Here is a 26536-nt window from a genome sequence, read left to right on the forward strand (position 1 = left end):
TAGAGACGCCTAAAGATGGGAGCTTAGAATAAATTCATATTTCATTTGATTTTTGTGCAAGAAATTGTTTTTGTGCCCGATTGCAATTGCATTCCTGAGTACAAAATTGCAATTATAATTCCAGCAGTAGCAATTTTACGGCCTAAAAAAAAGGAAAAACCAAAAATCAACGATGGATTTAGTTTTATATTAAGCTTGGAGGAAACACTAGCCACCGGATGTCTATTTAAAGGATGCTGCACCTCTCGTTGAAGACACAATTTCACTCCATCTTCGTTGCATCACACAGAAAGTTCTATGTTGTATCGACACTGATCCTTCCCCTTTTCCATGTCTTGGTTTGTAACAAACCAATTCTTCTTGACAAAGGCTCAATCAACTAGATCAAAGTTGATGATAGTGTTCTCTATTCGAGGTTCGGCTACCATCATGTTCTTGCCTGTCTAATTTATTTCGATTCATCACCGTTTTATATTATTTTTAATTTCCAGAAGTTATTGTCTTTGTACAAACAAGCAGATCAGATAACCACGAAGAGCTTGGTGATCTCATAAATCAAAGCAAATAAGAACAATGTAGGGAAATTTCTTTTTTCACTGATTTATTTAGAATCAACATCCTGACACCATCAACATAACAAGCCAATGATGCAACTTTAACAGGAAATAAGAATGACTATCAAACAAGAAACCCTTCAAGTTCCCCACTCAAAATGTGAGGGGAGATTAGAACTGCTAGACTAGGAAGCACTTCTAAAAGCAGAATGATCCAATCATGTGTGTAAAAATTGACAACCAAAAAGTAATGTTTAAGCTTCAGTGTGGGCTTTGACGATGAAATTTTGGCGACTGATGGGGTTCACGACCACTGGTGGACCGGCAGTACGAGGCCATGCTTGGAATTTCTTGTCAGTTTCTTCCCACCACTCGCTGTTTGAAACAGTACTTGGGGTTGTTCCTGAACAAGAAATCCATTAAAAAGAAATAGAGATCAAGACTAGAGAAATGGTAGCACATCAAAGAAACTGCAAAGCCAAGCAAGGGTAGCAGTAACGCTGCGAGACCAAATGATAACAATCAATAATTACCTCCAAATATTTTCTTGTCAGCAATAAGGTCAGAAATATATGCAAATGCAGTTGCTCCAAGCAAAGAACCTACTATGTATTTTGCTGCCATCTTCAAACTGCAATGGACTAATATGTTCCCAAATCAATCGAACCATACTATACACAAAATTACATCAAACTGCACCAATATTGAACCAGAAGCTAGTATCCTAATGTGGACTACACAGACAGACACGTGCACAAAGACGAAGAGGACCACAAACACAAACTACAACAGAAAAGTAGGATACAAACAAGTTGAAGATATGAGTTTTAAAATATATATGCTTCTATTGACATTTAATACTCTAAAATACATAAAAACATGTTAACATTGTGACATGCACTTGTGGGGTTGAAATAAGCGGTAGTGTGATTTCTTTTTGCCTTTCATACGGTTTTTTAGGGCCAGGTGAAGTTTCAGTGTTTGGTTGTACCCAGCAATGGTTCAGCAGTAAGCATTGTAAAAGGCTCGAATTAAAAGTTCTTCTTTTAAATTTCGAGTTCAAGTGTTTGAGTGTCCTGCATCTAGATACATCGGTGTGTTCAAACTTTTAGAAATATATATCCAAATTAACCACATCATTGCCTGATTTTTTAAGTGAATGGAAATCATTGCCTAGTAGTTCCTTAACATTAACCAGATAAATTCCAGGAGGTGCCTTTTTCTTGCAAATCCTTATTAGCCATCTCAAGCGAACCATGAGGACTCCTATGGGCCATCTTGGAGTACAAAATTCCAAAAATGTTGGAAGAGTTAATACAGACATGAAAAATAGCTGACCCAACTGGCGTGCATTTTGAAGTAGTAGTTGGAAACTCAAGGGTTGCTTGGTTTCCCACTACTCTTATAAAACCAAGTGTTGAGAAAAGTGCTCTCAAATTCTTTGGTTCATTACATTGCTTGGCTGGTGGGGTAGCTGTATTGAGTAGCTACTAAGTATCTTTTCATTCAAAGAGAAACAAAAATTTAATGGTCAGAGAGTTGAATGCCTATAAGGCAATTCCGAGGAAGCTAAATTATGACTTGTACTTGGTGTGCACCAACAAAACCATTCGGTAATCACAATTTTATTTTTATAAATGTCATTTGGAGTCATTATGCAAGATCCTATTAGCTCTAGCGCTTTGGGATTTTTCCCCTTTTCATAATTTTCATAGCTTCTTGGAAAACTGTTGCTTTTTTTCATATAATTTACCAAAGTTGATCAAATTCATAGTTTACAATATCAAGACTTAAGGTTTATTCTTCATTCTACAAGCAATCAAGACATATTTTAAAATCGGTCTAATGCAGGCAAAATCCTGACCTGATAATGCTTTGACCCTTTCCGGAGCTTTCTAAGTAACTATTACCTAGTCCTTAGCTCGAATTCCCTATTTTCATCAATAATTTCACACTAATTTAGCCCCAACTTCGAAATATTCAAGTTCATATGCATGATAAAACCATAACATAGCTAAAAATATCTCTCTCATAAACCGCAACAAGAAGCAATCCACTTCAAGTTTATGATTCAAAACATTATTGATATAACAGTAACAATCTCTCCATAGAAAAAAAAAGAACAAATACAAATGCTAGAAAACAAATCACTACATGTAATAACCACACAATAATAAGAAATAAAATAGACGGGAACTCATATTGATAACAGACCACAAAAGGGAAACGAAAAACATATAGCAATTCTTAATCTTCTCAGACTGCACAGAATCGGGGAAAAAAAACAGATCAAAATGCAAACTACAGAGGTTTGAGGGAACAAACCGGCGGTGAACGATTTTGCAAAGTTGGGTTTCGAAATCTCACCACCAGAGTGTATGAAGCGGCAGCCAAACCTTGGTTTTGCAATTTTGTAGTCTATGATTTGGGATTTTTTCTTTCTGTTTGTACAAAGGATTCGGATTTAGGCCGTAAGGCCGAAAATGCTGCCCAGTCTTGTGAACTAGTTAGGGCTTCAATTTATGGAATTGGAATTCGAGAAATTGAAAACTTGAAGTAATAAATTTCTTTTAAAAGAATCAACACAGCCACCCCACCAACATAGCATAAAGAATAAAACCATCCACCAAAGAATTTACAATCTTACATACCTCACAGAATCACACCCAAGAAATCGACCGTTGCAATGTGAGAAAGCGGAGATCTGAAATAAATAAATATATATATATATATATCAAACGGAGATGGAGAGAGAGCTGGAGTCGGACGCCGAATGGAGATGGAGCTGAATGGAGGTCTGAGCTAGGGGTGCAAGCAAAAACCGAAAATCCAAAAAAGTAGCTTAAGCCGACCAAAACCGATTGTGAGTTAGGGTACCGGTCGATTTGGCGGTTTCAGGTTGAAAAAATAGTAAACCAAAAATATTCCGTCAGGTTTGAGTTAGGGAAAGTTAGTTAATATGAAGAGCCAAACCGGCCAATAGTATGTATTTATTAAGCGCCATCCATTGAATAAAAAATTGGGTTGGTCAAATTTGTGAGCAGGCGATACGATACTTGAGATGGTGAGTTCGATCCTGGGGAGCAGCAAAATTTCATTCGATTTTAGAAAAAAACTGAGTCATACGAGTCCCGCATCGCTCTCCTTTCCCCGAGCACATGTATAGCCCGGTGAACGTGAACCCCAAGCCGCGCTGACCAAACCGTGGGACTAAGCGGTTCGGAAAGCTCAGGTTTCCTAGGATACCGATTCGGTCTCCGTTTGAATATTTCCTTCCCAAATTAATCGGTTCGGTTTCGATTTTCTACAAAAACCGAGTCAAACCAAACCGTTTATACCCTAGTCTGAGCTAGAGTCGAACGCTGAAAACCGAATGGAGCTACCGTAGAGTGAGTCGTTAACAAGAGACAAGAGGAAAGGGAGAGGTGAGTGCGAGCAGCAAGGCCAGAGGGGGACTAAGAGGCCGCAGTATATAGGCAGATTTACAGTACATATACCGGTCCATCACTAATTGTACAGATTAACACCAATTTATCAAACCGGTTCCATCCCATAGGATTGGATTGGATTGGATTGGGATGAGCACTGTTTTGCTCAAAAGTAATTTAGCAACAGAATTCACAATTACAGCCAAAACAACCATGAAAAAAAATCAACAAACAATAAACAAATCCCATGAAAAACCTGCGAACATAGCAAACTTCCCACGAGTAAAAAGAAAAAATGACACATTGAACAATAACCAACGGAAGTGACAGAATAACAATAACCAATTAGTAAATTACAGGGAAACTAGAAAAGAAATTATGGTGACATAAGAAAAACAAATTCATGTGAACATATCCCTCTATTTTCCACCGATTTGTACCAAACGCTATAAGTGCTAAGCCAAATTTCAACAGCCTCCACCATGAATTGAGAGACAGACAGAGACATACCGATGAAAATAGAGGTGCTGAATGAAGGAGGCGTCAGATTGAATCTACTTTCAAAGCGATGAAGTTCAGAGAAAGATTGGGAAAGAGGAAGAAGATGGAAGGGGAAGGAGAGGTCTGGAGCAGGGCGTGCCCTAGAATGTGGTGTGTGAGAGAGACGGGACTCGGTCAAGAAACAAGAAAGAGCCAAAATGTGAAATCAAAATAAAATTGGGCCTTGGCCATGGCCTTCACAAATTATAATTCGTTACAGTTTTACGTTTTTATGTTTGATATAACTTCATATATAATCGATATGTTTGTTAATAAATCCTCTCAAATAATCTCTATCATAGAGATTATTAATTAAAAAGCTTTTATCAAATTATAAAGGGTAAATTCTAATTATAAACCATAAGACTTAAATTTTAACTTACTTCAAATTATAGAATCAAAATTTCAATATTTCCTATAAATTATATACTATTATAGGATTTTGCCCACCGATTATAAAATATGTTTAGATGGATTGTAGAATGAAGAATAAACCTAAGTCTTGATATTGTAAACTATGAAATTGATCAACTTTGGTAAATTATATGAAAAAAAGCAACAGTTTTCCAAGAAGCTATGAACATTATGAAAAGGGGAAAATCCCAAAGCCCTAGAGTTAATAGGATCTTGCATAATGACTCCAAATGACATTTATAATAGGAATTGCCTTATAGGCATTCAACTCTGCCATTAAAGTTTTGTTTTTCTTTGAAGGAAAAGGTACTTAGTAGCTACTCAGTACAGCTACACTATCAACCAAGCAAAGTAATGAACCAAAGAATTTGAGAGCACTCTCCAAAATGTACATCAGTTGGGTTAAGTTATTTTTCATGTCTATACAGGATTGGCAAAAATCCCCTTCAGGATTCCCCTCCGATAGGATAGGGAATCTCCAATTTGATTATGGGTCAAATTTGGGATTATAACCGGGTCATCGACCTCGATTATTATTTATATATATATATATATATATATTAATTTTACAAATAAATATATAAAATATATAATTATATATATACCATATAAATATATATAATTACATATAATTATATATATTAAAAAAATCGTGGATGGGTCCAAGACCCGTCTTCCCCGGCGGGGATGGGAGGAAATATACCCCACGGGGACGGGAATGGGAAATCCCCCGACTATGACCCTGCCCCGTCACCAACCCTATGCCTGTATTAACTACACTTCCTATGACCAATGATATTTGAACCTTTTGGGAGTTTTATACTCCAAGATGGCCTATAGAAGTCCTCATTATAAAATTTTGTACCATGAGGATTCCTATAGGACCATGAATTGTAAACCTTTTAAAAGAGAAATTTCTTGGTTCTTCGGCAATGGCGCCAATTCGAAAGGTAAATTTCGTCGCCCAAATCCATTCCAAATAATATTTATTTTTGCAATCAAGCACTTCAACTACAAGGTAGTCTTAGTGGCAATTTATGGTTGAACACAGGGGCTCTTGAATTTCTTAATTAAACGGTATAATGTCGGGTGATCGGGGGATGGGGTTTAGAGATTGATTGATAGTAAGAAATTGTAAATATATAAAATAAAAGGCAGAGAGGAAAGAGTTAAAATTCAATATTAAAAGGCCTAGGTTAGGTCAAAACATAATTCCCTATTTGACATATTTGATCATTGACTTGTCATCACCTAAATTATTAATTACTTTTGTAAACCCCGGATTCTAAATTTCCTAGACAAGTATGTTTAGCCAGAGAAATGATATATTAAATATCTAATAAGTAAAAATCCATGTTATTTATAGGAGTTGTTAAGAAAGGAAGAGAAAAACATATTAAATAGGAAAGCCCACTTATTGGCTTGGTTGAAGGCACTAAATATGGGGTGATGTGGCGATTAATCCTTGAACTCGAGAGGCGGCAGGAAGATTAAAAGACAAAGAAATTTCAAAAGTTTGGTTTCGGCAATCTACATGAGCAAATTTAGTAAAATCGGTGCCATTTGAAAGCGGGGAGGATCTAGTTTTCGAGGTTGTCTTGTCGGAGAAAGATTGCAGGAGAAGAAGAACAAAAAGTGAGGAATTTGCAGAAGAGGCAAAATCTCGGATTAATCAATGCCTGAGGTGAAGATTGGAACTCCAGGCTAAACCATAAGGAATTTTTGGCTGAAATTTTAAGGTAAGTAAGTTAATCAATTTTCAACATGTTTGTAGAAGGAAGTTTCTTCAAAAGAGGTATGGATTTTGAGTTATGAATTTTTGAAGTTGTAATAGAGAATCTGTGCATAAGCAGACAGCTGCTTGGGAAGAACAAGCAAACAACTCACCGTGGAGAGTTATAGCGAGATATGGAGAATAAGGATCTCGCTTATGAAGGAAATCTCGCTAATTTTGTGATGAGGATCTTGCTCTTGAAGAAAATCTCGCTAGAAATTGGGCTGAATCTCGTTGGTATGGTGAGTATCGCTAGGTTGAAGTTTGTTAAAGAAAAGCTTGATCTCACTCATAATGAGGATCTCGCTCATGAGGATCTCGCTCATGAGGACCTCGCTCATAATGAGGATCTCGCTCATGAGGAAGAATTCACTCATGATGAGTATCTCGCTAGTAAAGTTGTCTTTGATGATGAAAGTTCCATTAGTAAATGAACTATTTGAGGTATTTTGCTAGGAATTCTAAGTAGTTTAATTGGAAATTATGTCCTTTCAGGTCTAGAAGAGCTAGAAGAGGCATATAACTCGTTAAGAGGCCAACGAGCTGTGAGTGACTATGTGATGATTTAATGCTTTAATGATTTAGAAACCATGATTTCCTTGAAGTTATTTCTCATGCTAAGTGTTTATATGAAGTACTAAGCAACATATGTTTGAAGTTATTTCTCATGCTAAGTAATGCATGTTTTCCATGGAAATTAACATAATTTAAATAGTTATCTTGTCCAAATACTTTCATCATGTTTAAGTAACTCCATTTTTATGATGAACTAGTATGATGGATGAACTAGTATGATGATTTGATCATTAAGTCTTAGTGTTCAACTAAATGTTTATGACTAGTTATATGACGGATACTGAAGGACAATGAAAAGTTATCCTAGTCAAGTACCTAAGGTATGACGGAACTCAGTTATAACCATGTACACGTTGATAATACGACGTTAAGGGATTGAGCAAAAGGGTTCTCCCTGACTAAGGTTGACGTTGAGGGATTGAACAAAAGGGTTCTCCCCGACTTAGGTTGACGTTGAGGGATTGAGCAAAAGGGTTCTCTCTGACTAAGGTTGACGTTGAGGGATTGAGCAAAAGGGTTCTCCCCGACTAAGGTTGACGTTGAGAGATGAGCAAAAGGGCTCTCCCCGACTAAGGTTGACGTTGAGAGATTGAGCAAAAGGGTTCTCCCCGACTAAGGTTGACGTTGAGAGATTGAGCAAAAGGGTTCTCCCCGACTAAGGTTGACGTTGAGAGATTAAGCAAAAGGGTTCTCCCCGACTAAGGTCGACGTTGAGAGATTGAGCAAAAGGGTTCTCCCCGACTACGGTTGACATTGAGAGATTGAGCATAAGGTTTCTCCCCGACTAAGGTTGACGTTGAAGGTTAGATCTAGTAGTTCACTCTTAACTAAGGATAAAGGCAGTCATATCTTCTCCTAGGCTAGAAGGATAGTTTGGAATTGTTAATGCATATGAATGTTTATCAACGCATGATGTTACTAATGTATGAGTTTTCCAAGTATGTTTTCCATATCTAACGCATGCTAATAGTTTTTACAAGCTAGTTCAACACGAGTTAAGCCAACTTATTTTACAAAGTATAAAGCATGCATTAGGGTTGAAACTAAGATTGAATGAAGCTTGATGTACTGTGTCTAAATACCTAAGATTGTCAAAGTACATGCGTTGTTATTTCTAAATACAATGAAGAGGAGTACTGAAGGTAAGAAAGGTATCTGAATAATTGTACCTAAGGTGTTGATGGTACATAGAAACCTCCACGTACACGTAGATAGTTTTAAAGGAGAGGCCGAAGTATGGGTCTCTTAGGCCATAAACCAGCAAGGAGAGGCCGAAGCATGGGTCTCGTGGCTGATAACAAATGTTGGGAGCTAGAGCGATGTATACTCGTTCTCAACAAGGGAATAATGATGTTTAGTGATGTTTAAGAGTTTTTATCAATGTTTATGTTTAAAGAAAGTTGCTTGAGATGCCCATCGGTATATTTAAAGAGATCGACGTAGGGATCTCCCCTAGCCATAGTTCAGTATGAACAGGTCAAAGTAGAGGTCTCATCTGGCCATGGTTTGGCGTTGAGAATTAGAGCAAAGAATGTTCATTCTCCACTAAGATTCAGGTTTTTGATACAATGGTTTTAAAGGTTTTATGTACACGTTTGCTTGGTACATTTTAGTTTCAGTGTTATGTTTTCAAGCTTTCAGTTTAAACATGAGATTTATGTTTTTATTAAGTCACTCACTGGGCTTCTAGCTCACATATTTTTTGTGTTTCCCTTTTTCAGGTAGCAGTCAGATTCCTCAAGGTTAATCCGGCTACTTGTTTGTTGCTATCGTGATTCGCTCTAGAAGTGTTTTGTATAAAATAAATTGGAAGAATAATTCTAAGTATAAGTGATGCATTTATGCTTTGATGCGTTTAAGTTATTGTAACGCGTTGGGACGTCAGATATATGTAGCAGAACGCACACAACTCCTAATGACGTTCAAGTTTTCTTAAACCAGACCCAAGTATAAATCTAATTTAGGTTCCTGGTAAATCCAGGGTCGAACTCAGGGATTCAGTTAACCAAACGCAGACCTTGCGTTGTATCTCTGTAGGGGTTTTCTAAAATAAATGTGAGAAATGGGTTATTTACACTAAATTGTTGTGCCTGTGCAAGAGATGCAAAAGAGTTGAGTAGTTAGTGATGGATCATGTGAGAATGGAGTTTAATGTAAGTGAATGCGTCGGTCTAAGATGAATGTACAAAAACTAGGATGTGATGTGGATGAGGTGGAGTGATTTGCTTATCTTTTATTTATGCGTTAGACTTCATTCAACATTTCTCAATGCGAATAACATACAGAACCTATCTCTAGGATGCATGCGTCTAACACATAATGCAACAAACACCAGTAAGTCTATCTCTGGCTGTACTAGGCGTCTTACTTGATGCAGCTTAGTTATTCTTTCGAACAATCCAAGTTAAAGATGCTTTTTACCAATTTGTCAAGTTGGCTTAAGTGTTGAAATGAAGTTTGCATAAAGTATTAATGCATTCAACATAAACAAGAGACAAACAAGGGCAAAGTGTGACGGATCAAATATATGCATTTTATAAAGAAACAGGAAGTCTTTACAAACGCAATATTCAATCAAATGAAATGAAAGCGATAAATAAGATGAAGGAAACTGAGTCAAGTCAAAGAATACAACTCTTATATTTCTTTGGCTCAATCTCATTGTGTACAATCACTTATATAGGAATTGGACGAAGTGTCTTTCTCAAGATTGGCTTCCTCTGCTCCCTGACCGGCGGTGGTGGTGGTTCTCAACCCTTCTAATCATCTTGGCACCACAGCACAACTTCTAAAAGACTAAAACTATGACTACACTATATAGAAAGTATGGATCTTAATAATTTTCGAACTTCTGATTCTGGAGGGACTTCATCTATTTATAGGCTTTGGTCACGTCCACTTGGTTAATGGGCAGTATTAAAGTCCATAGCCTGGTTAGCCGCCTGACTCTTGGAAGCTTTTCAGACGCCGCCTGTTGCAGGTGCCCATACTTGCAAGTGGTGATGTGATACAATCAACCTGGATCAATGAATCTTCTCTGCGTTGAACTCCCTCCGACGCATGGCTCATGCGTTAGAGCATTCCCTGCGACACTTGTCTAATGCGTTAGCGTTAATCCTTTTGTTGAAATCCTGCAATACAGTTCATTAGCGCCGCGATATTTAGTAATAAAACTTCTTTTGTATGAGTTTGCTAATGTTTGAATAAATCCATGCGTTTCTTCTAAAAATGAGTAGAATTTATCATTAAAAACCTTAGTTATTCCAACTTAAGAGCAAAAATAACTTATATTTCTACAAGTTATCACTTACATTAAACAGTTCATATAGAAACGGTTCATCCCAAAAATAAAACTTGCTATCATGAACTAATCATTTCTTTTACTGAGAGTTGAAGTTTCCAAGGAATTGCTTGGTGGTTAAATAATTGACTATGTTCGCATACCAAGGTTCGCTGCCTTCAACTCTAAACAGGCTTTCATCAGGAAATGCATCCTTGATTTCACTTTCTTTGTCTTGCATGATTCTCTAGCCTGGACAGGTGGTTGACCACCTGATTTTCTATTCCCTTTCTGTCCTAGATATCAATATCAAACTTCTATGGCAACAGCACCTATTTTAACAATCTTGGCTTCGCGTCCTTTTTGTTCATCAGGAATTTTATGGTTGAGTGGTCGATGTATATGGTGGCTGATGCACCAACTAAGTAAGATCGAAACTTTTCAATGCCAAATACTACAGCCAACATTTCTTTTTCAGTAGTGGTGTAGTGTTCCTGAGAGTCATTTAGTGTTTTGGACGCGTAAGAGATTGGGTGTATCAAATTACCCTTCTTCTACCCTAACATTGTTCCTACTGCCACATCACTCGTGTTGCACATGAGAATAAAGTGTTGCATCCAATCCGGTGCTATTAGTACTGGAGCTATTGTCAACACATACTTCAAGGTTTCAAACGCGTCAGTGCAGTCTTCATTAAAATCATAGGGCCGGTTCGCCTCTAGTAATGCGCTCAGAGGTTGCGCAATCTGAGAGAATCCTCTAACGAACCATCTATAGAAACTAGCATACCCTAGAAAACTTCATAAAGTTTTAACATTTGATGGTGGTGAAAGTTTTGCTATGACATCTATTTTGGCTTCATCTACTTCCAAGCCAGCCTTAGATACTTTGTGACCTAAGAAAATTCCTTCAGTCACCATGAATGACATTTCTCCCAATTCAGCACCAAGTTTGTTTCCTCGCATCGAGCGAGGACGACCTCCAAATTATCTAGGCATGACTGGAATGAGTCTCCAAAGACTGAAAAATCGTCCATGAAGACTTCAACGGTCTTTTCTAGGAAGTCAGAGAAGATAGCCATCATACATCTTTGAAATGTCCCAGGTGTGTTACACAGCCCAAAGGGCATGCGTCTGAATGCAAATGTTCCAAAGGGAAATGTAAATGTAGTCTTCTCATAATCTTTCGGATCTATTAGAATCTGGTTGTAATCAGAGTAACCATCAAGAAAGCAATAAGATTCTTTCCCCGCAAGCCTGTTAAGCATTTGATCGATGAAAAGAAGGGGGAAGTGGTCTTTCTTAGTTATTGTGTTGAGCTTCCTGTAATCCATATAGATGTGTCAGCCCGTGACAGTCCTCGAGGATATGAGTTCATTATTACTGTTGATTATCACGGTCGTTCCCCCTTTCTTGGGAACGCATTGGATTGGACTTACCCAGCTACTGTTGGATATAGGATAAATAACTCTCGCGTCCAACCATTTTAAAATTTCTTTCTTGACCACTTCTTTCATTATGGGGTTCAGCCTTCTTTGAGGCTCGATTGACCTCAACTTCCCTTCTTCTAGCCTAATCTTATGCATGAAATAAGATGGACTAATGCCATGGATATCCGCAAGCGTCCAGCCTATTGCACGTTTGTACTTTTTCAGCATCTGCAAGAGAGATTGCTCATTAGGCTCTGTAAGATTTGTGGAAATGATCATAGGTAAAGTGTTGTTGGTTCCAAGGAATGCATATTTCAAGTGTCCAGGTAACTGTTTCAACTCGAGTTCTAGTGGTTCTTCAAGTGATGGACGCGTTGGTTTTATCCACCGCTCACTCAGACTTGGCGGCTCTGAATCTTTCAGGTTCTCCTCTAATGCGAGGACCTCACATACATGGGTCTCTTCTTCAAGTAACTCAATACTGTTTAGTTGACAATCTTCACTATCTGGGAACTTTAATGCGTTGAGCACATTAAACTTCACCTCTTCATTGTCCACGCACATAGTTAATTCGCCTTTATGCACGTCAATTAAAACTTTCCCAGTAGCTAAGAAGGGGCGTCCAAGGATAATTGGTACCTCCCTATCTACTTCATAGTCCAAGATAATAAAGTCTGCTGGGAATATGAGATTGTCAACCTTCACAAGAACATCTTCAATCTTCCCTTCTGGGTACTTAATTGTTCTGTCAGCGAGCTGAAGAGTAACAGAAGTAGGTTGTGCTTCGCCAATCCCCAATTTCTTAACAATTGAAAGTGGCATGAGATTAAAATTGGCTCCTAGATTGCACAATGTGTGACCCACATCCAATCCTCCTATCGAACAAGGAATTGTGAAGTTCCTAGGGTTCTTCTGCTTCTTTGGTAGACTGTTGCTTACTTACGCGTTACACTCTTGCGTTAGAGCTATTACTTCCTTCTCACTGACTCTTCTCTTCTTTGTCAAAATGTCTTTAAAAAATTTGACATAAGTTGGCATCTACTCCAAAGCCTCTATAAGTGGAATGTTAATATGCAGCTGCTTTAGAAGCTCAAGAAAGCGGTTGAATTTTTGTTCATCATTCTTCTTCATTAGATGCCTAGGGAATGGTGCGTTCAAAGGCACCTCAGGCTTTCCCGCGTTGGACGTACTGGTTTTTGAATGGCTTGTAGTCTCAGGCGTTCTTTCTTTTTGATCCATTGAACGTGTGATGCGTTCTTTCGAAGGACTGCTGTTTCTTGGATTCATTTTTCTTTCTTCAAGAGCTTTCCACTTCGCAATGTCATCGCGTGACATTGCTCTTTCCCATTGTTGTTCCCAGGCATTTTAGTATTGCTAGGTAGAACTCCAGGCTGCCTGCTTTTCAACTCGCTCGCTATTTGCCTTACCTGGATTTCTAGGTTTCTAATAGATGACGCCTGGCTTTTCAGCAGCGCGTCATTCTGGGCTATGTATTCCTTCAATAGGTTCTCAAGCGGAGATCCTGAGCTCGACACCTGTCCTCCTCTATTAAAGGGTTGTTGATGTGGCTGATGCGTTTATTGAAATGCAGGCGGTGGTCCATTCCTTTGCTGTTGGTTCGCCCCTGGGTGGTGCTCCTGATGATTTCCTCCTGTCCAAGAAAATTTTTGATGGTTTCTCCATCCGGGATTATATGTATTGAAAAATAGTTTGTTTTTAATGAAACATACTGACTGAGGATTTTATGGGCAATCCGCATAGGAGTGAGGATCTCTACAACCCACACAGCTAACCATGGGCTACCTAAATGCCTCTACCTGATTCACCTTCTACTGATTTGATGCGTTTCCTAGAGTTATGTTCTGCAAAAGGCTGGTCATCGTAGCCGCTTGAGCAAAAAGTGTGGCTATTGCGTTGGAATCGATGGAATTAACGTTCTGAGATCTCTTCTTCCTGTCAGCTCTTCCATCATATTTATCGTCCACCCATTCCATGTTGTGCTTAGCAATATGGTCTAATATCTCTTTAGCCTCAGTGTAAGATTTGTCCATAAGTCCACCAGCTGGTGCTGTGTTTGCTGCCATCTGCGATGCTCTATTCAATCCTCCATAAAACGTCTCCATTTGAATAGTTAGTGGTAGTCCCTGGTTCGGGCAATTCTTGACCAATCCCTTAAAACGCTCCCATGCGGCGCATAAGGTCTCAGCTTCTTCTTGTTCAAGTTCATAATCTTTCGACGCCTCATCGCATTGGTGGTAGGTGGGAAGTATTTTTGCATAAATTTTTCCACCAACTTCTCCCAGGTGGTGATTTCACCAGGCTCCAGTGAGCTCACCCATTGTTTTGCGTCATCACGCAAAGAATAGGGAAACAAGGATAGCCTGATCGCCTCTGGGGTGATTCCAGGAATCACAAATGAATTACACGTTTCTAGGAAACGCTTCATGTGGGCGTGAGGATCTTCACCACGACCACCCCCAAATTGTCCAGCAGACTGGAGCATTTGGAGCATAACAGATTTCATCTTGAACCTGGTTCCATCCGGCGTTGAGTATATGATTCCTGGAGAGAAATCATAAGTACAGGGGACGCGTATTCCCTCATGGGATGCGTGCTCTATTCGCCATCAGGATTGGATTTTGCGCAGCATGAGCTAGTTGCTGATTTGCTTGTTCTTTCGCCATTGCTCGTTGCCTGTTCTGTTATCTGAGAAATTGCTGCCTCAACCTTCAACGACGATTAGATCGGTTCCTATGCCGGAAAGTCCTTTCAATCTTGGGGTCGAATATGAGTTCAGGAGTGTTCTCCCTGCTCATAAACGTTCACAAGCTTAGGCTTAACTTGTAATACTCCCTCGACCGAAGTGTTCCTACAACAAGTACAAACGAAATTTCTGGTTAGTTTTGTTTCTGAATCCCCAGCAACGACGCCAAAAACTTGTTCGTTGCTATCATGATTCGCCTTAGAAGTGTTTTGTATAAAATAAATTGGAAGAATAAGTTCTAAGTATAAGTGATGCGTTTATGCTTTGATGCGTTTAAGTGATTGTAACGTGTTGGGGCGTTAGATATATGCAACAGAATGCACACAACTTCTTCTAACGACGTTTAAGTTTTCGTAAACCAGACCCAAGTATAAATCTAATTTAGGTTCTTGGTAAATCTAGGGTCGAACTCTGGGATTTAATTAACCAAATGCAGACCTTGCGTTGTATCTCTATAGGGGTTTTCCTAAATAAATGTGAGAAATGAGTTATTTACACTAAATTGTTGTGCCTGTGCAAGAGATGCAAAAGAGTTGAGTAGTTAGTGATGGATCATATGAGAATGGAGTTTAATATAAGTGGATGCATCGGTCTAAGTTGAATGTACACAAACCAGGATATGATGTGGATGAGGTGGAGTGATTTGCTTATCTTTTGTTTATGCGTTAGACTTCATTCAACATTTCTCAATGCGAATAACATACAAAACCTATCTCTAGGATGCATGCGTCTAACACAGAATGCAATAAACACTAGTAAGTTTATCTCTGGCTGTACTAGGCGTCCTACTTGATGCAGCTTAGTTATTCTTTCAAAAAATCTAAGTTAAAGATGCTTTTTGCTAATTTGTCAAGTTGGCTTAAGCGTTGAAATGAAGTTTGCATAAAGTATTAATGCATTCAACATAAACAAGAGACAAACAAGGGTAAAGTGTGATGGATCAAATATATGAATTTTATAAAGAAACAGAAAGTCTTTACAAACTCAATATTCAATCAAATGAAATGAAAGCGATAAATGAGATAAAGGAAACTGAGTCAAGCCAAAGAATACAATCTCTTATATTTCTTTGGCTCAATCTCGTTGTGTACAATCACTTGTATAGGAATTGGACGAAATGTCTTTCTCAAGATTGGCTTCCTCCGTTCCCTGACCGACGGTGGTGGTGGTTCTCAACCCTTCTTATCATCTTGGCACCACAGCACAGCTTCTAAAAAACTAAAACTATTACTACACTATATAGAGAGTAAGGATCTTGATAATTTCTGAACTTCTGATTCTAGAGGGACTTCATCTATTTATAGGCGTTGGTCACGTCCATTTGGTGAATGGGTAGCATTAAAGTCCATAGCCTGGTTAGCCGCCTGACTCTTGGAAGCTTTTCAGACACCGCCTGCTGCAGGTGCCCAAACTTGCAAGTGGTGATGTGACACAATCAACCTGGGTCAATGAATCTTCTCTGCGTTGAACTCCCTCCGACGCATGGCTCATGCGTTAGAGCATTCCCTGCGACACTTGTCTAATGCGTTAGCGTTAATCCTTTTGTTGAAATCCTGCAATACAGTTCATTAGCGCCGCGATATTTAGTAATAAAACTTCTTTTGTATGAGTTTGCTAATGTTTGAATAAATCCATGCGTTTCTTCTAAAAATGAGGAGAATTTATCATTAAAAACCTTAGTTGTTCCAACTTAAGAGCAAAAATAACTTATATTTCTACAAGTTATCACTACTGCTCGCCACTGAAAAGCCCGGCTTGTTCAGAAGAACTTAGGTTGATGACTTGTTTATGTACACATGTTTTGAGAGGGACTAGGGCTTTGTTAGGAATGTTTGGGCCATTTGTGAATATTTTTCCGTAGATGTTATGTCATGGTTGTATGCATGTGTTTATGTATCTTTGTAGAACCTTAAAGGAGGCTTGCTGTATGCGTATACTACTAATGTGTTAAACAGGTTGGTATTTAGATTAGAAGGCTTTGGTGGTGGGTACTGGCAGTAGGGTTAGTAACTACCACGACCATATCCTCATCCAGATTAAAATGGTAATCTGGGAGGGGGTGTGACAATTTGGTATCAGAGCATAAGGTTTTGGGAATAGAAGGGAAAGTTCATGCATAAGTCTAAGTCCCTAAAGTGTAAGTCCCTAACATGTGTACATTGTATTAGGTGAAATGCTGAGGCAAAATGGCAGATAGAGTAAGCCGACAGGAGACAGGAATATTGACCCTACCATTAGGGGCACGGAGGTTAGAAAGAACGCACCGGGTGGGAAAAAGAAGGTGAATGACCTAGTGGGTCAGGAAACGACGTCTGAGGGAGAGTCTAGTACTCCCCAGGCAAGGGGCAGTGAGGCAGCGGTAGGGCTCAGAGACAAAGGATCCTGACCTTCAGTTGCAACTCAGACTAGTGGAAGCCAATTCAGGGGTACAAGTTGGCAGGGATCCAGGAAAAGGAAAATGAGACAAAACAAGAAACCGACGAGCCCTAGTTGTGGCAAGAGGCATTTTGGGGTATGCTATAGTGGTAGAGGTGTATGTTTCCAATGTGGACAAGTAGGGCATTTCAAGAGGCACTGTCCCCAAGTGAACAGGGATGCCCCAACAACACAACAGACAACCTCCCAGACAGTTAACCAACTAAAAGGCGCTGGAAATCGAGGTGAAGGGTCATGTGGTGCCAAGCAGAAGAATGTTATAGGTCGACACCAGCAGTAGGGGCGAGTGTATGCCGTGACACACCAGGAGGCAACATAGTCTCCAGATGTTGTGACCGATAATGTCATATTATGTGGACAGTCTGCATATGTTTTATTTGACCCTAGTGCCACACATTCATTTATATCTAGCATGTTTGCATCTAGTATAGATAGGTTAGTTGAGCCTATGCCTGAAGAGTTATTTATCTCTACCCCTTTGGGAGACATGATAATAGTAGATAAATGTTATAATCATTGTGAGGTACTGATCAATGGTCAGAACTTCTATGCTGATTTACTTCCCTTAAAGCTGTTGGAGTTTGATGTTATCCTAAGGATGGATTTTCTAAGTAAGTATCGTGCTTCAATAGACTGTTACAAGAAGAAGGTAGTGCTCAGAAAATCCAATGGCAAGGATGCAATGTTGACAGGAATCAAAAGAGTAATCGCGGGGAATCTGATATTGGTAATGAAAACTCGGAAGCTGTTGAGCAAGGGATGTAAAGCCTATCTGGCTCATGTAATGGTTGCTCACGGAAAAGAGCTGAACCCAGAAGATGTCCTCGTGGTAAATGAGTTTGGGATGTATTTCCTGAAGAACTATCGGGATTACCACCCGACAGAGAGGTGGAGTTTACTATTGACTTAATTCTAGGACCAACTCCTACATCACAGGCACTGTGTAGAATGGCGCCAACTGAGTTGAAAGAATTAAAGGTTCAGCTACAAGAGTTAATTGACAAGGGATACATTCAACCTAGTGTATCGCCTTCGGGAGCTCCGGTATTGTTTTTGAGAAAGAAAGACGATACACTTAGATTGTGTATCAACTATAGGCAGCTGAATAAGGTAACGATTAATACATAAGGGCTACATTAGATCCAGTGTATTACCTTGGGAGGTGCCGGTCTTCTATCAAGAAGAAAGACGGTACTCTCAGTTATGTATAGATTATAAGCAGTTGGACAAGGTGACGATCAGGAACAAGTACCCATTGCCTGATATAGGTGATCTCTTTGATCAGTTAAAGGGAGCCACGATTTTCTTTAAAATAGATTTGAGATCAAGTTACCACCAGTTGAAGGTAGAGGCAGATGTTCCAAAAACCTGCATTCAAGACAAGATATAAAATTACGAGTTCCTAGTAATGCCATTAGACTAGCGAATGCCCTGCAGTATTTATGGACATGATGAATAGGATATTTCATCCCTACTCAGATCAGTTCATGATAATCTTCATTGATGACATATTGGTGTATTCAAGCAGTAGGGAAGATCACGGGAACCACTTGAGGATAGTTTTGCCGACACTACGAGAGAAGCAGTTGTATGCCACGTTCAGCAAATGTGATTTCTGGTTAGCCCAGGTTGTATTTCTTGGTCATATGGTTCCAGCAGCAAGAGTGAGTGACTCTAGATACTTTAAATGTTTTAAGTAAAAGTTCTCTCTCAACTAAATATGCAAATTATGTTTAGGAAGTGAACAAAAGGGTTCCTTCCCGGTTAAGTAGTAACGCAGTAAAGAATGATAAGAAGTGAGCAAAACGGCCACTCTAGACTAATAGACTAAGGCATAGTCTAGCAAAATAAAAAAAAAAGTACCATGTGATGTTTGATTTGTCAACAAGTGAAACCTAGAAGGAAGAGGCCGACAGGATTACTCAATCCACTATCGTTGGAAGTCGGAAGTCACGTAGGTAAACATAGACTTTTCACTAGAAATAGAATGTATAATATGTTTGCTCAGAGGTTAGTGGCAAACGTGAAGTCTATTCTAGTGAATTCCGAGGAAAGGGTGTAATCTAGAGGAAGTCCTAGTCAGATTAATCCTAAGAAGAGGGAAAAAGATGAGCAATAGTGAGCTCGAAATGTACCAGGGGTACGTTGAGTATAAAAAAAAAAGGAACAAATGGTCAGTAGAAGACAAAAAGAAAAAGGTCCAGATCTATTGATGTTCCAGGTAATAGCTCGAAGTTTGAATGGTGACTGAGCTAGGGACTAGTGCAGTTATGAAAACCTTATGTATACAATATGGTAAGCCATAATTGGGAAATGTTATAGTAGAAAGAATATTTTCTCCCAAGTATGGATAGAAAGAACATCCTAAGAAGAGTGCCCTCGGTTAGGTCGAGAAGTCTAGTTGACACAAATATTAATTTCACAACTAACAAGTAATTCAAAGGTATGACAACTGAAAAAGAATGTTCCAGTGGTGTTGCTGGGAAATGGAAAAGGACCACCCTAGTTAAAAAAAAAAAAATACTATGACTCAGTGGGGAATGGAAGAGTCACCTGAGGATGTGAAAAATACAGTGAACTATGATGATCAAGTTGTTCATACGTACTAGTATTATTTATTATGAATAAAGTTAATATCAGAGTAGTGCAGCGAAAGCATAGTAAAAAAAAAAAAGAGAAGAAGAAAGAAAAGAAGAAAGTTGTAAAGTTTACGACCAAAGGATGTTATAAAACTCTAGTTATAAATAAGTTCGAGCAAATTTCGAGGACGAAATTTCTTGTAAGGGGGAGGTGAATGTAAACCCCGGATTCTAAATTTCCTAGACAAGTATGTTTAGCCAAAAGAATGATATATTAAATATTTAATAAGTGAAAATCCATGTTATTTATAGGAGTTGTTGAAAAAGGAAAAGAAAAACATATTAAATAGGATAACCCACTTATTGGCTTGGCTAGAGGCACTAAATATGGAGTGACGTGGGGGTTAATCCTTGAACTCGGGAGGTGGCAGGAAGATTAAAAGACAGAGGGGATTCGAAAGTTTGGTTTCGACAATCTGCATGAGCAAATTTAGTAAAATTGGTGCCATTTGAAAGCTGGGAGGATCTAGTTTTTGAGGTTGTCTTGTCGGAGAAAGATTACAGGAGAAGCAGAACAAAAAGTGAGGAATTTGCAGAAGAGGCAAAATCTCGGATTAATCAGGGCTCGAGGTGAAGATTGAAAGCTCCAGGTCAAACCATAAGGAATTTTTGGCTGAAATTTTAAGGTAAGTAAGTTAATCAATTCTCAACATGTTTTAGAAGGAAGTTTCTTCAAAAGAGGTCTGGATTTTGAGTTATGAATTTTTGAAGTTGTAACAGAGAATCTGTGCATAAGCAGACAGCTGCTTGGGAAGAACAAGCAAACAACTCACCGTGGAGAGTTATAGCGAGATATGGAGAATGAGGATCTCGCTTATGAAGGAAATCTCTCTAATTTTGTGATGAGGATCTTGCTTTTGAAGGAAATCTTGCTAGAAATTGGGCTGAATCTCGTTGGTATGGTGAGTATCGCTAGGTTGAAGTTTGTTAAAGAAAAGCTTGATCTCGCTCATAATGAGGATCTCGCTCATGAGGAAGAATTCACTCATGATGAGTATCTCGCTAGTAAAGCTGTCTTTGATGATGAAAGTTCCATTAGTAAATGAACTATTTGAGGTATTTTGCTAAGAATTCGAAGTACTTTAACCAGGAATTATGTCCTTTCAGGCCAATAAGAGCTAGGAGAGGTGTATAACCCGTTAAGAGGCCAACGAGCTATGAGTGACTATGTGATGATTTAATGCTTTAATGATTTAGAAACCATGATTTTCTTAAAGTTATTTCTCATGCTAAGTGTTTGTGTGAAGTACCAAGCAACATATGTTTGAAGTTATTTCTCATGCTAAGTAAAGCATGTTTTCCATGGAAATTGCCATAATTTAAATATGTTATCTTGTCCAAATACTTTCAGCATGTTTAAGTAACTCAATTTTTATGATGAACTAGTATGATGGATGAACTAGTATGATGATTTGAGCACTAAGCCTTAGTGTTCAACTAAATGTTTATGACTAGTTATATGACGGATACTGAAGGACAATGAAAAGGTATCCTAGTCAAGTACCTAAGGTATGACGGAACTCAGCTATAACCACATGTACGTTGGTAATACGATGTCGAGGGATTGAGAAAAAGGGTTCTCCCTGACTAAGGTTGACGTTGAGGGATTGAGCAAAAGGGTTCTCCCCAACTAAGGTTGACGTTGAAGGTTAGATGTAGTAGTTCACTCTCAACTAAGGATAAAGGCAGTCATATCTTCTCCTAGGCTAGAAGGATAGTTTGGAATTGCTAATGCTTATGAATGTTTATCAACACATGATGTTACTAATGTATGAGTTTTCCAAGTATGTTTCCCATATCTAACGCATGCTAATAGATTTTACAAGCTAGTTCAACACGAGTTAAGCCAACTTATTTTACGAAGTATGAAGCATGCGTTAGGATTGAAACTAAGGTTGAATGAAGCTTGATGTACTGTGTTTAAATACCTAAGATTGTCAAAGTACATGCGTTGATATTTCTAAACACGATGAAGAGGAGTACTAAAGGTAAGAAAGGTATCTGAATAAATGTACCTAAGGTGTTGACGGTACATAGAAACCTCCACGTACACTTAGGTAGTTTTGAAGGAGAGGCCGAAGTATGGGTCTCCTAGGCCATAAACCAGCAAGGAGAGGCCGAAGCATGGGTCTCGTGGCCGATAATAGACGTTGGGAGCTAGAGCGATGTATGCTCGTTCTCAACTAGGGAATAATGATGTTTAATGATGTTTAAGAATTGTTATCAATGTTTATGTTTAAAGGAAGTTGCTTGAGATGCCCATCGGTATATTTAAAGAGATTAACAAAGGGATCTCGCCTAGCCATAGTTCAGTAAGAACAGGTCGAAATAGAGGTCTCATCTGGCCATGGTTTGGCATTGGGAATTAGAGCAAACAATGTTCATTCTCCACTAAGATTTAGGTTTTTAATACAATGGTTTTAAAGGTTTTATGTACACATTTGGTTGGTACATTTTAGTTCCAGTGTTATGCTTTCAAGCTTTCAGTTTAAGCATGAGATTTATGTTTTTATTAAGTCACTCACTGGGCTTCTAGCTCATAGATTTTCTGTGTTTCCCTTTTTCAGGTAGCGGTCAGATTCCTCAAGGTTGATCCTGCTGTTGCTTGCCACTGAAAAGCTAGGCTTATTCAGAAGAACTTAGGTTGATGGCTTGTTTATGTACACATGTTTTGAGAGGGACTAGGGCTTTGTTAGGAATGTTTGGGCCATTTGTGAATATTTTTTCATAGATGTTATGTCATGGTTGTATGCATGTGTTTATATATCTTTGTAGAACCTTAAGGGAGGCTTGTTGTATGCGTATACTATTAATGTGTTAACTAGGTTGGTATTTAGATTAGAAGGCTTTGGTGGTGGGTACTGGCAGTAGGGTTAGTAACTACCACGGTCATATCCTCATCTAGATTAAAAGGGTAATCTGGGAGGGGGTGTGACAACTTTACACCTAACCAATTTAATTAGAAAAGCTAACTAAATTGGTCTAAGCAACTAATTAGTACAAATTGATTAAGAAGAAACATATGCATAATCAAATTAGCTTAATGGCACTAAGATCTAGTGAACGTTAGATGGAACATTCACCTTTTAAGTGCATACTTAAACATTTGTTTGGTTCAATTCTAAGTTGATTGGATCAATACAAATCTAAATTTGTTCGCAAGCCAACCTAACTTATCACTTCCTACGAATTAACATACAACAAGTATCACAATTTGTAAATTAGTTCAAACCAATAATTGTACATCACCAAGCATACGATAATATGATCGATATTTATAAAATACAGAATTGAACCTGGCAAGAACAATAATTTGGTTTGAAGCCTCACAAATACATTAAATCATAGAAAAGCCTAAAACTCAAGCTAGAAAGGAATATCTTAGCCCATTATCGACATGTTGATCAATGGGTTTGAGTTTTGATACATCTACTAACCAAAAAGGACGAGAAAAGTGGAGAGAATTCGAGGTTCAACAGTAGGAAATCAGACATAAAACGACCTAGGCAGCTAACCTAATATTTATAGAAATCATAACACATTAATGGAAATCCTTGCGCGTTGGAGTTTAAAGCGACGCAATGCACTAAGCCGTGGGCGTCGCACGGAAACCATGCATTTTATGAATGGCACTACGCATATCGCCATTGAGCGTCGCGATGCCATTCATATATGGGCAAAACATGTGTTTTTGGCCTTCTCTTTTCTGGTTGATGTAGTTAAGCTCCGTTTTGACCCGTTTAAGCTTCATTCTATCATTAATGCCTAGTTTTACTAGTAAAATTCAAGAACGATCTCGAGTTAAGTGATACGAGCACAAGCGCATGTGTTGAGTAACAATATAGTTAAAATGACATAAGAGGTCGAGTATCATCCTTAAAGAATCGAATTGATTAATCTTTTAGCTATTCAGAGATCGTTCTAATTTTATTTTAGGGGACGTCTTCGATAGAAAGCAAATTCAAGTAATCTAAGAAAGCGATAAAAGTGATCAAATATGAAGATAATCAAACTTGATGCAATACCAAAAGACTAATTTTTGAATGAAATGATTCTCTCCCAAAATGGGAGAGAAGGATCTTATTTAGTTACAAGATATTTAACTATCATAATAACTAACACTTAGCTAACAATTAGCAATTAACTACATCCTATCCTTTTTAACTAGTTATTTACCAAAGGGTCCTTTTGGCCTTATACCAATCCACCCCTCCAAAAATCATACTCGTCCTCTAATGAGCTAAAAAGTTAACTGAAAGTCATCTGGGGCATAATATGGCTTCAAATTAGCAATATTGAAGACTGGATTAATATATAGGTCACAAGACAACTCAATGTGGTAACTTGGTTTAGCCATCAGTCTGCGAATGAGAAGTGGAACTTAAATGCAGTCTTCCACTCATCCCTGGGCCTTATTCAAATATGGTGGTATTCACTCTTCAAGTCCACTTTCAAAAAAATCAAGTCTTGTTCAAGTAAATCACTTGTTCTAGGGATTGGGAAGTTGTACTTCACTATAATCTGGTTGATAGCTTTACTATCAACGTACATCCTCCAACTACCATATTTTTTAGGAGTAAGAAGGGTTGGCATCAGGGCTCAGACTTGGTTGAATATGCCCTGTTTTGAGCAAATCCTTAATATGTTGATGAAGGATTTCGTACTCCTTAGGACTCATGCTGTAGTGAGGTGAGTGTGGTAATGTCACTCCAGGAATTAAATCAATGTGATGTTGAATGTTTCGTAGTGGGGATCACCCTTCGAGTTCCTCTTTCAACAATGGGAATTCATCAACTAATGTTTGTATTGTGGGAGGAATTTCACCATCTAGCATGTCATTGGAATTTTCAGCAACAACAAGCCCTAGAATATCAACTTCTCTTTATTTATTAAGATTTTGACATTGGTTGTAACAAACAAGTGGCTACTATCTTTTTTCTTTAACTTAACCCCCTCTATATTCTTCTTATTCAATGGGAGTAATACAATCTTCTTATCCATCCATTGGAATTCAAATGTATTTTCTCTCCCCATGTGCAAGCCTCGAGTGTCAAACTACCATGGTTTCTCTAAGAGGATATGGTATACATTCATCTCCAACATGTCACACATAATTTGATCTTCGAGAGGGGAACAATACAAATCTTATTTACTTTAACCTTTCCACCCCTTTTCACCCAACCAATCTTGTAAGCATTCGAGTGAGGCTCCACCTTAAGGTTCAATGATGTCACAAGCTTCTTGGAAATGAAGTTTTCACTACTTCCACCATGTATGATCACATTGCACACCTTCTCATTGATTGTGCATCTTGTCTTAAAGAGACAATGTCATTGAGGGTTGGATTCTCCTTTAGGAGTAATTAGTAGTACACTTTGGAGAGCCCAAGATAATCTTTCTCCTTCATCTGACTCAATCAATTCAATCTTCTTTTCATGTTTTTCACTGTTTTCAGTCAACATTTCGCCTTCTTCATCTTTATAGGCGATCGTTTTTTGTTGGGGGCATGCATTTGAAAAATGGCCAAATTGGCCATCACAAAAACACTTGCCTAAAGATGGTCGACTGTGAGGATTTTGATTCTTCCTTTTGTAGGCAATTTTTGTCTTTTTTTTTATTCTAATTCATCATGACCTTTTTTCTTTTCTCTTTTGGTTGAAGATGGAGGGTTCGGTTGGTCAAGGATCTTATTTGGGGCATTTTTTCTTCTACTTGTGAAGGCTTTCCATGCTACTCTTTTTTATAAATTCTTGGAGAGAATTTCATTCATTTCCTCCACGATTTCAGCAAAAGAAATGGCCTCGAATAATAAGTGAAAAAGGTTTAAATTTTACCTTTTCTTTGATGTCCATGCGTAGGCCTCTAAAAAATCTTGCAATCAAATGTTACTCATTCTCCATTAAGTTCGTTCTTGCTCCTAGCCAATGGAATTGTTCAATATAATCAACCACCAACCGTGCTCTTTGCCTACAATTTTAATATTGGTTGTACAACATTTGTTCATAGTTGGGAGGGAGAAATCATTCTTTCATCTATACAACATTTGTTCATAGTTGGGAGGGAGAAATCATTCTTTCATCTATCTTTTCATCTTTTCTCACGAGTGAATCGACCGCTTTTCATTTCTTCTCCATTTGATTTTAAGTTAATCCCACCACGCCGAGGAGCTGACTTTCAACTTTAAAGCCACTAGATGCACTTTCTTGTGTTTGGTGTATTCATGTAGATGAAGAAATTCTCTGTTTCTTGATTCAACCAAGAATTATCTCAATGTCACGCTTCCCATTGTACATTGGCAAGTCAATCTTCATTTTGTAGTCATTTGAACCACCTCTCATCTCCTATCTATTGCCTTTTCTTGTTCTTGGCATAAAAAATTCTTCTTCTTGATCATATTCACTAGATCAGTCTCATTCTTTCTCTTCTTGAAATCTTTCTTGGACAATCGGTTTCTTTTTGGATATTTTGGGAGTTGTCTATGAGTTATTGGAGCTCTTTCTTGGTGAATTTCTTGCTGATTTAGACCGTGTCTTAGTTGTCTGCCGCCTCTCCTTCTGCTTCCTCCTTATTGTCGAACAAATGGTTGAAAATTCTCTCGATTTTGAGGTGCTGCAGCCAGCATCTCAACCCTTCGAGTAAGAGTTTCCATACTTTCTTGAAGGCTTGTTAATGTTCTATGAAGTCCCTCCAACGAATTCTCAA

General features: G+C 38.3%; 1 protein-coding gene and 1 non-coding gene across 11 annotated transcripts; one reads left to right on the forward strand and one right to left on the reverse strand.

Moving 5' to 3' along the window:
• Positions 1 to 576: 576 nt before the first annotated feature.
• On the reverse strand, positions 577 to 4748 carry LOC120068549 (uncharacterized). 10 transcript variants are annotated; one of them, XM_090308625.1, is made up of 4 exons: positions 4493 to 4746; positions 2419 to 2485; positions 1088 to 1185; positions 577 to 957 (listed from the first exon to the last, which is right to left on the reverse strand). In XM_090308625.1, the coding sequence occupies exons 3-4, from the start codon at positions 1176 to 1178 to the stop codon at positions 809 to 811; spliced, it is 240 nt and encodes a 79-aa protein (XP_090164751.1). In that variant the 5' UTR covers positions 1179 to 1185; positions 2419 to 2485; positions 4493 to 4746; the 3' UTR covers positions 577 to 808. The 10 variants fall into 10 exon arrangements, with proteins under 10 accessions (XP_090164751.1, XP_090164747.1, XP_090164753.1 ...); XM_090308621.1 differs by having other exon boundaries at positions 1088 to 1195; positions 4493 to 4735; XM_090308627.1 differs by lacking the exon at positions 4493 to 4746 and adding an exon at positions 3206 to 3398.
• Positions 4749 to 14134: 9386 nt separating this feature from the next.
• On the forward strand, positions 14135 to 14237 carry LOC120068610 (small nucleolar RNA R71). The gene has a single exon (XR_005479248.1). It is a non-coding gene; the product is annotated as a small nucleolar RNA R71 (small nucleolar RNA).
• The last annotated feature ends 12299 nt before the right edge of the window (positions 14238 to 26536 follow it).

This window comes from Benincasa hispida, chromosome 12 (assembly GCF_027475165.1).
Source record: "Benincasa hispida cultivar pf3 chromosome 12, pf3_genome.v1.1, whole genome shotgun sequence".
Lineage (NCBI taxonomy): Eukaryota > Viridiplantae > Streptophyta > Magnoliopsida > Cucurbitales > Cucurbitaceae > Benincasa > Benincasa hispida.

Excerpts from the sequence above, each read along its gene's own strand:
- LOC120068549 (XM_090308619.1), bottom strand. The coding sequence starts at position 1,178 with ATGGCAGCAAAATACATAGTAGGTTCTTTGCTTGGAGCAACTGCATTT. Across the intron at positions 958-1,087 it reads TGACAAGAAAATATTTGGAG|GAACAACCCCAAGTACTGTT; the intron begins GTAATTATTGAT and ends TTTCTTGTTCAG.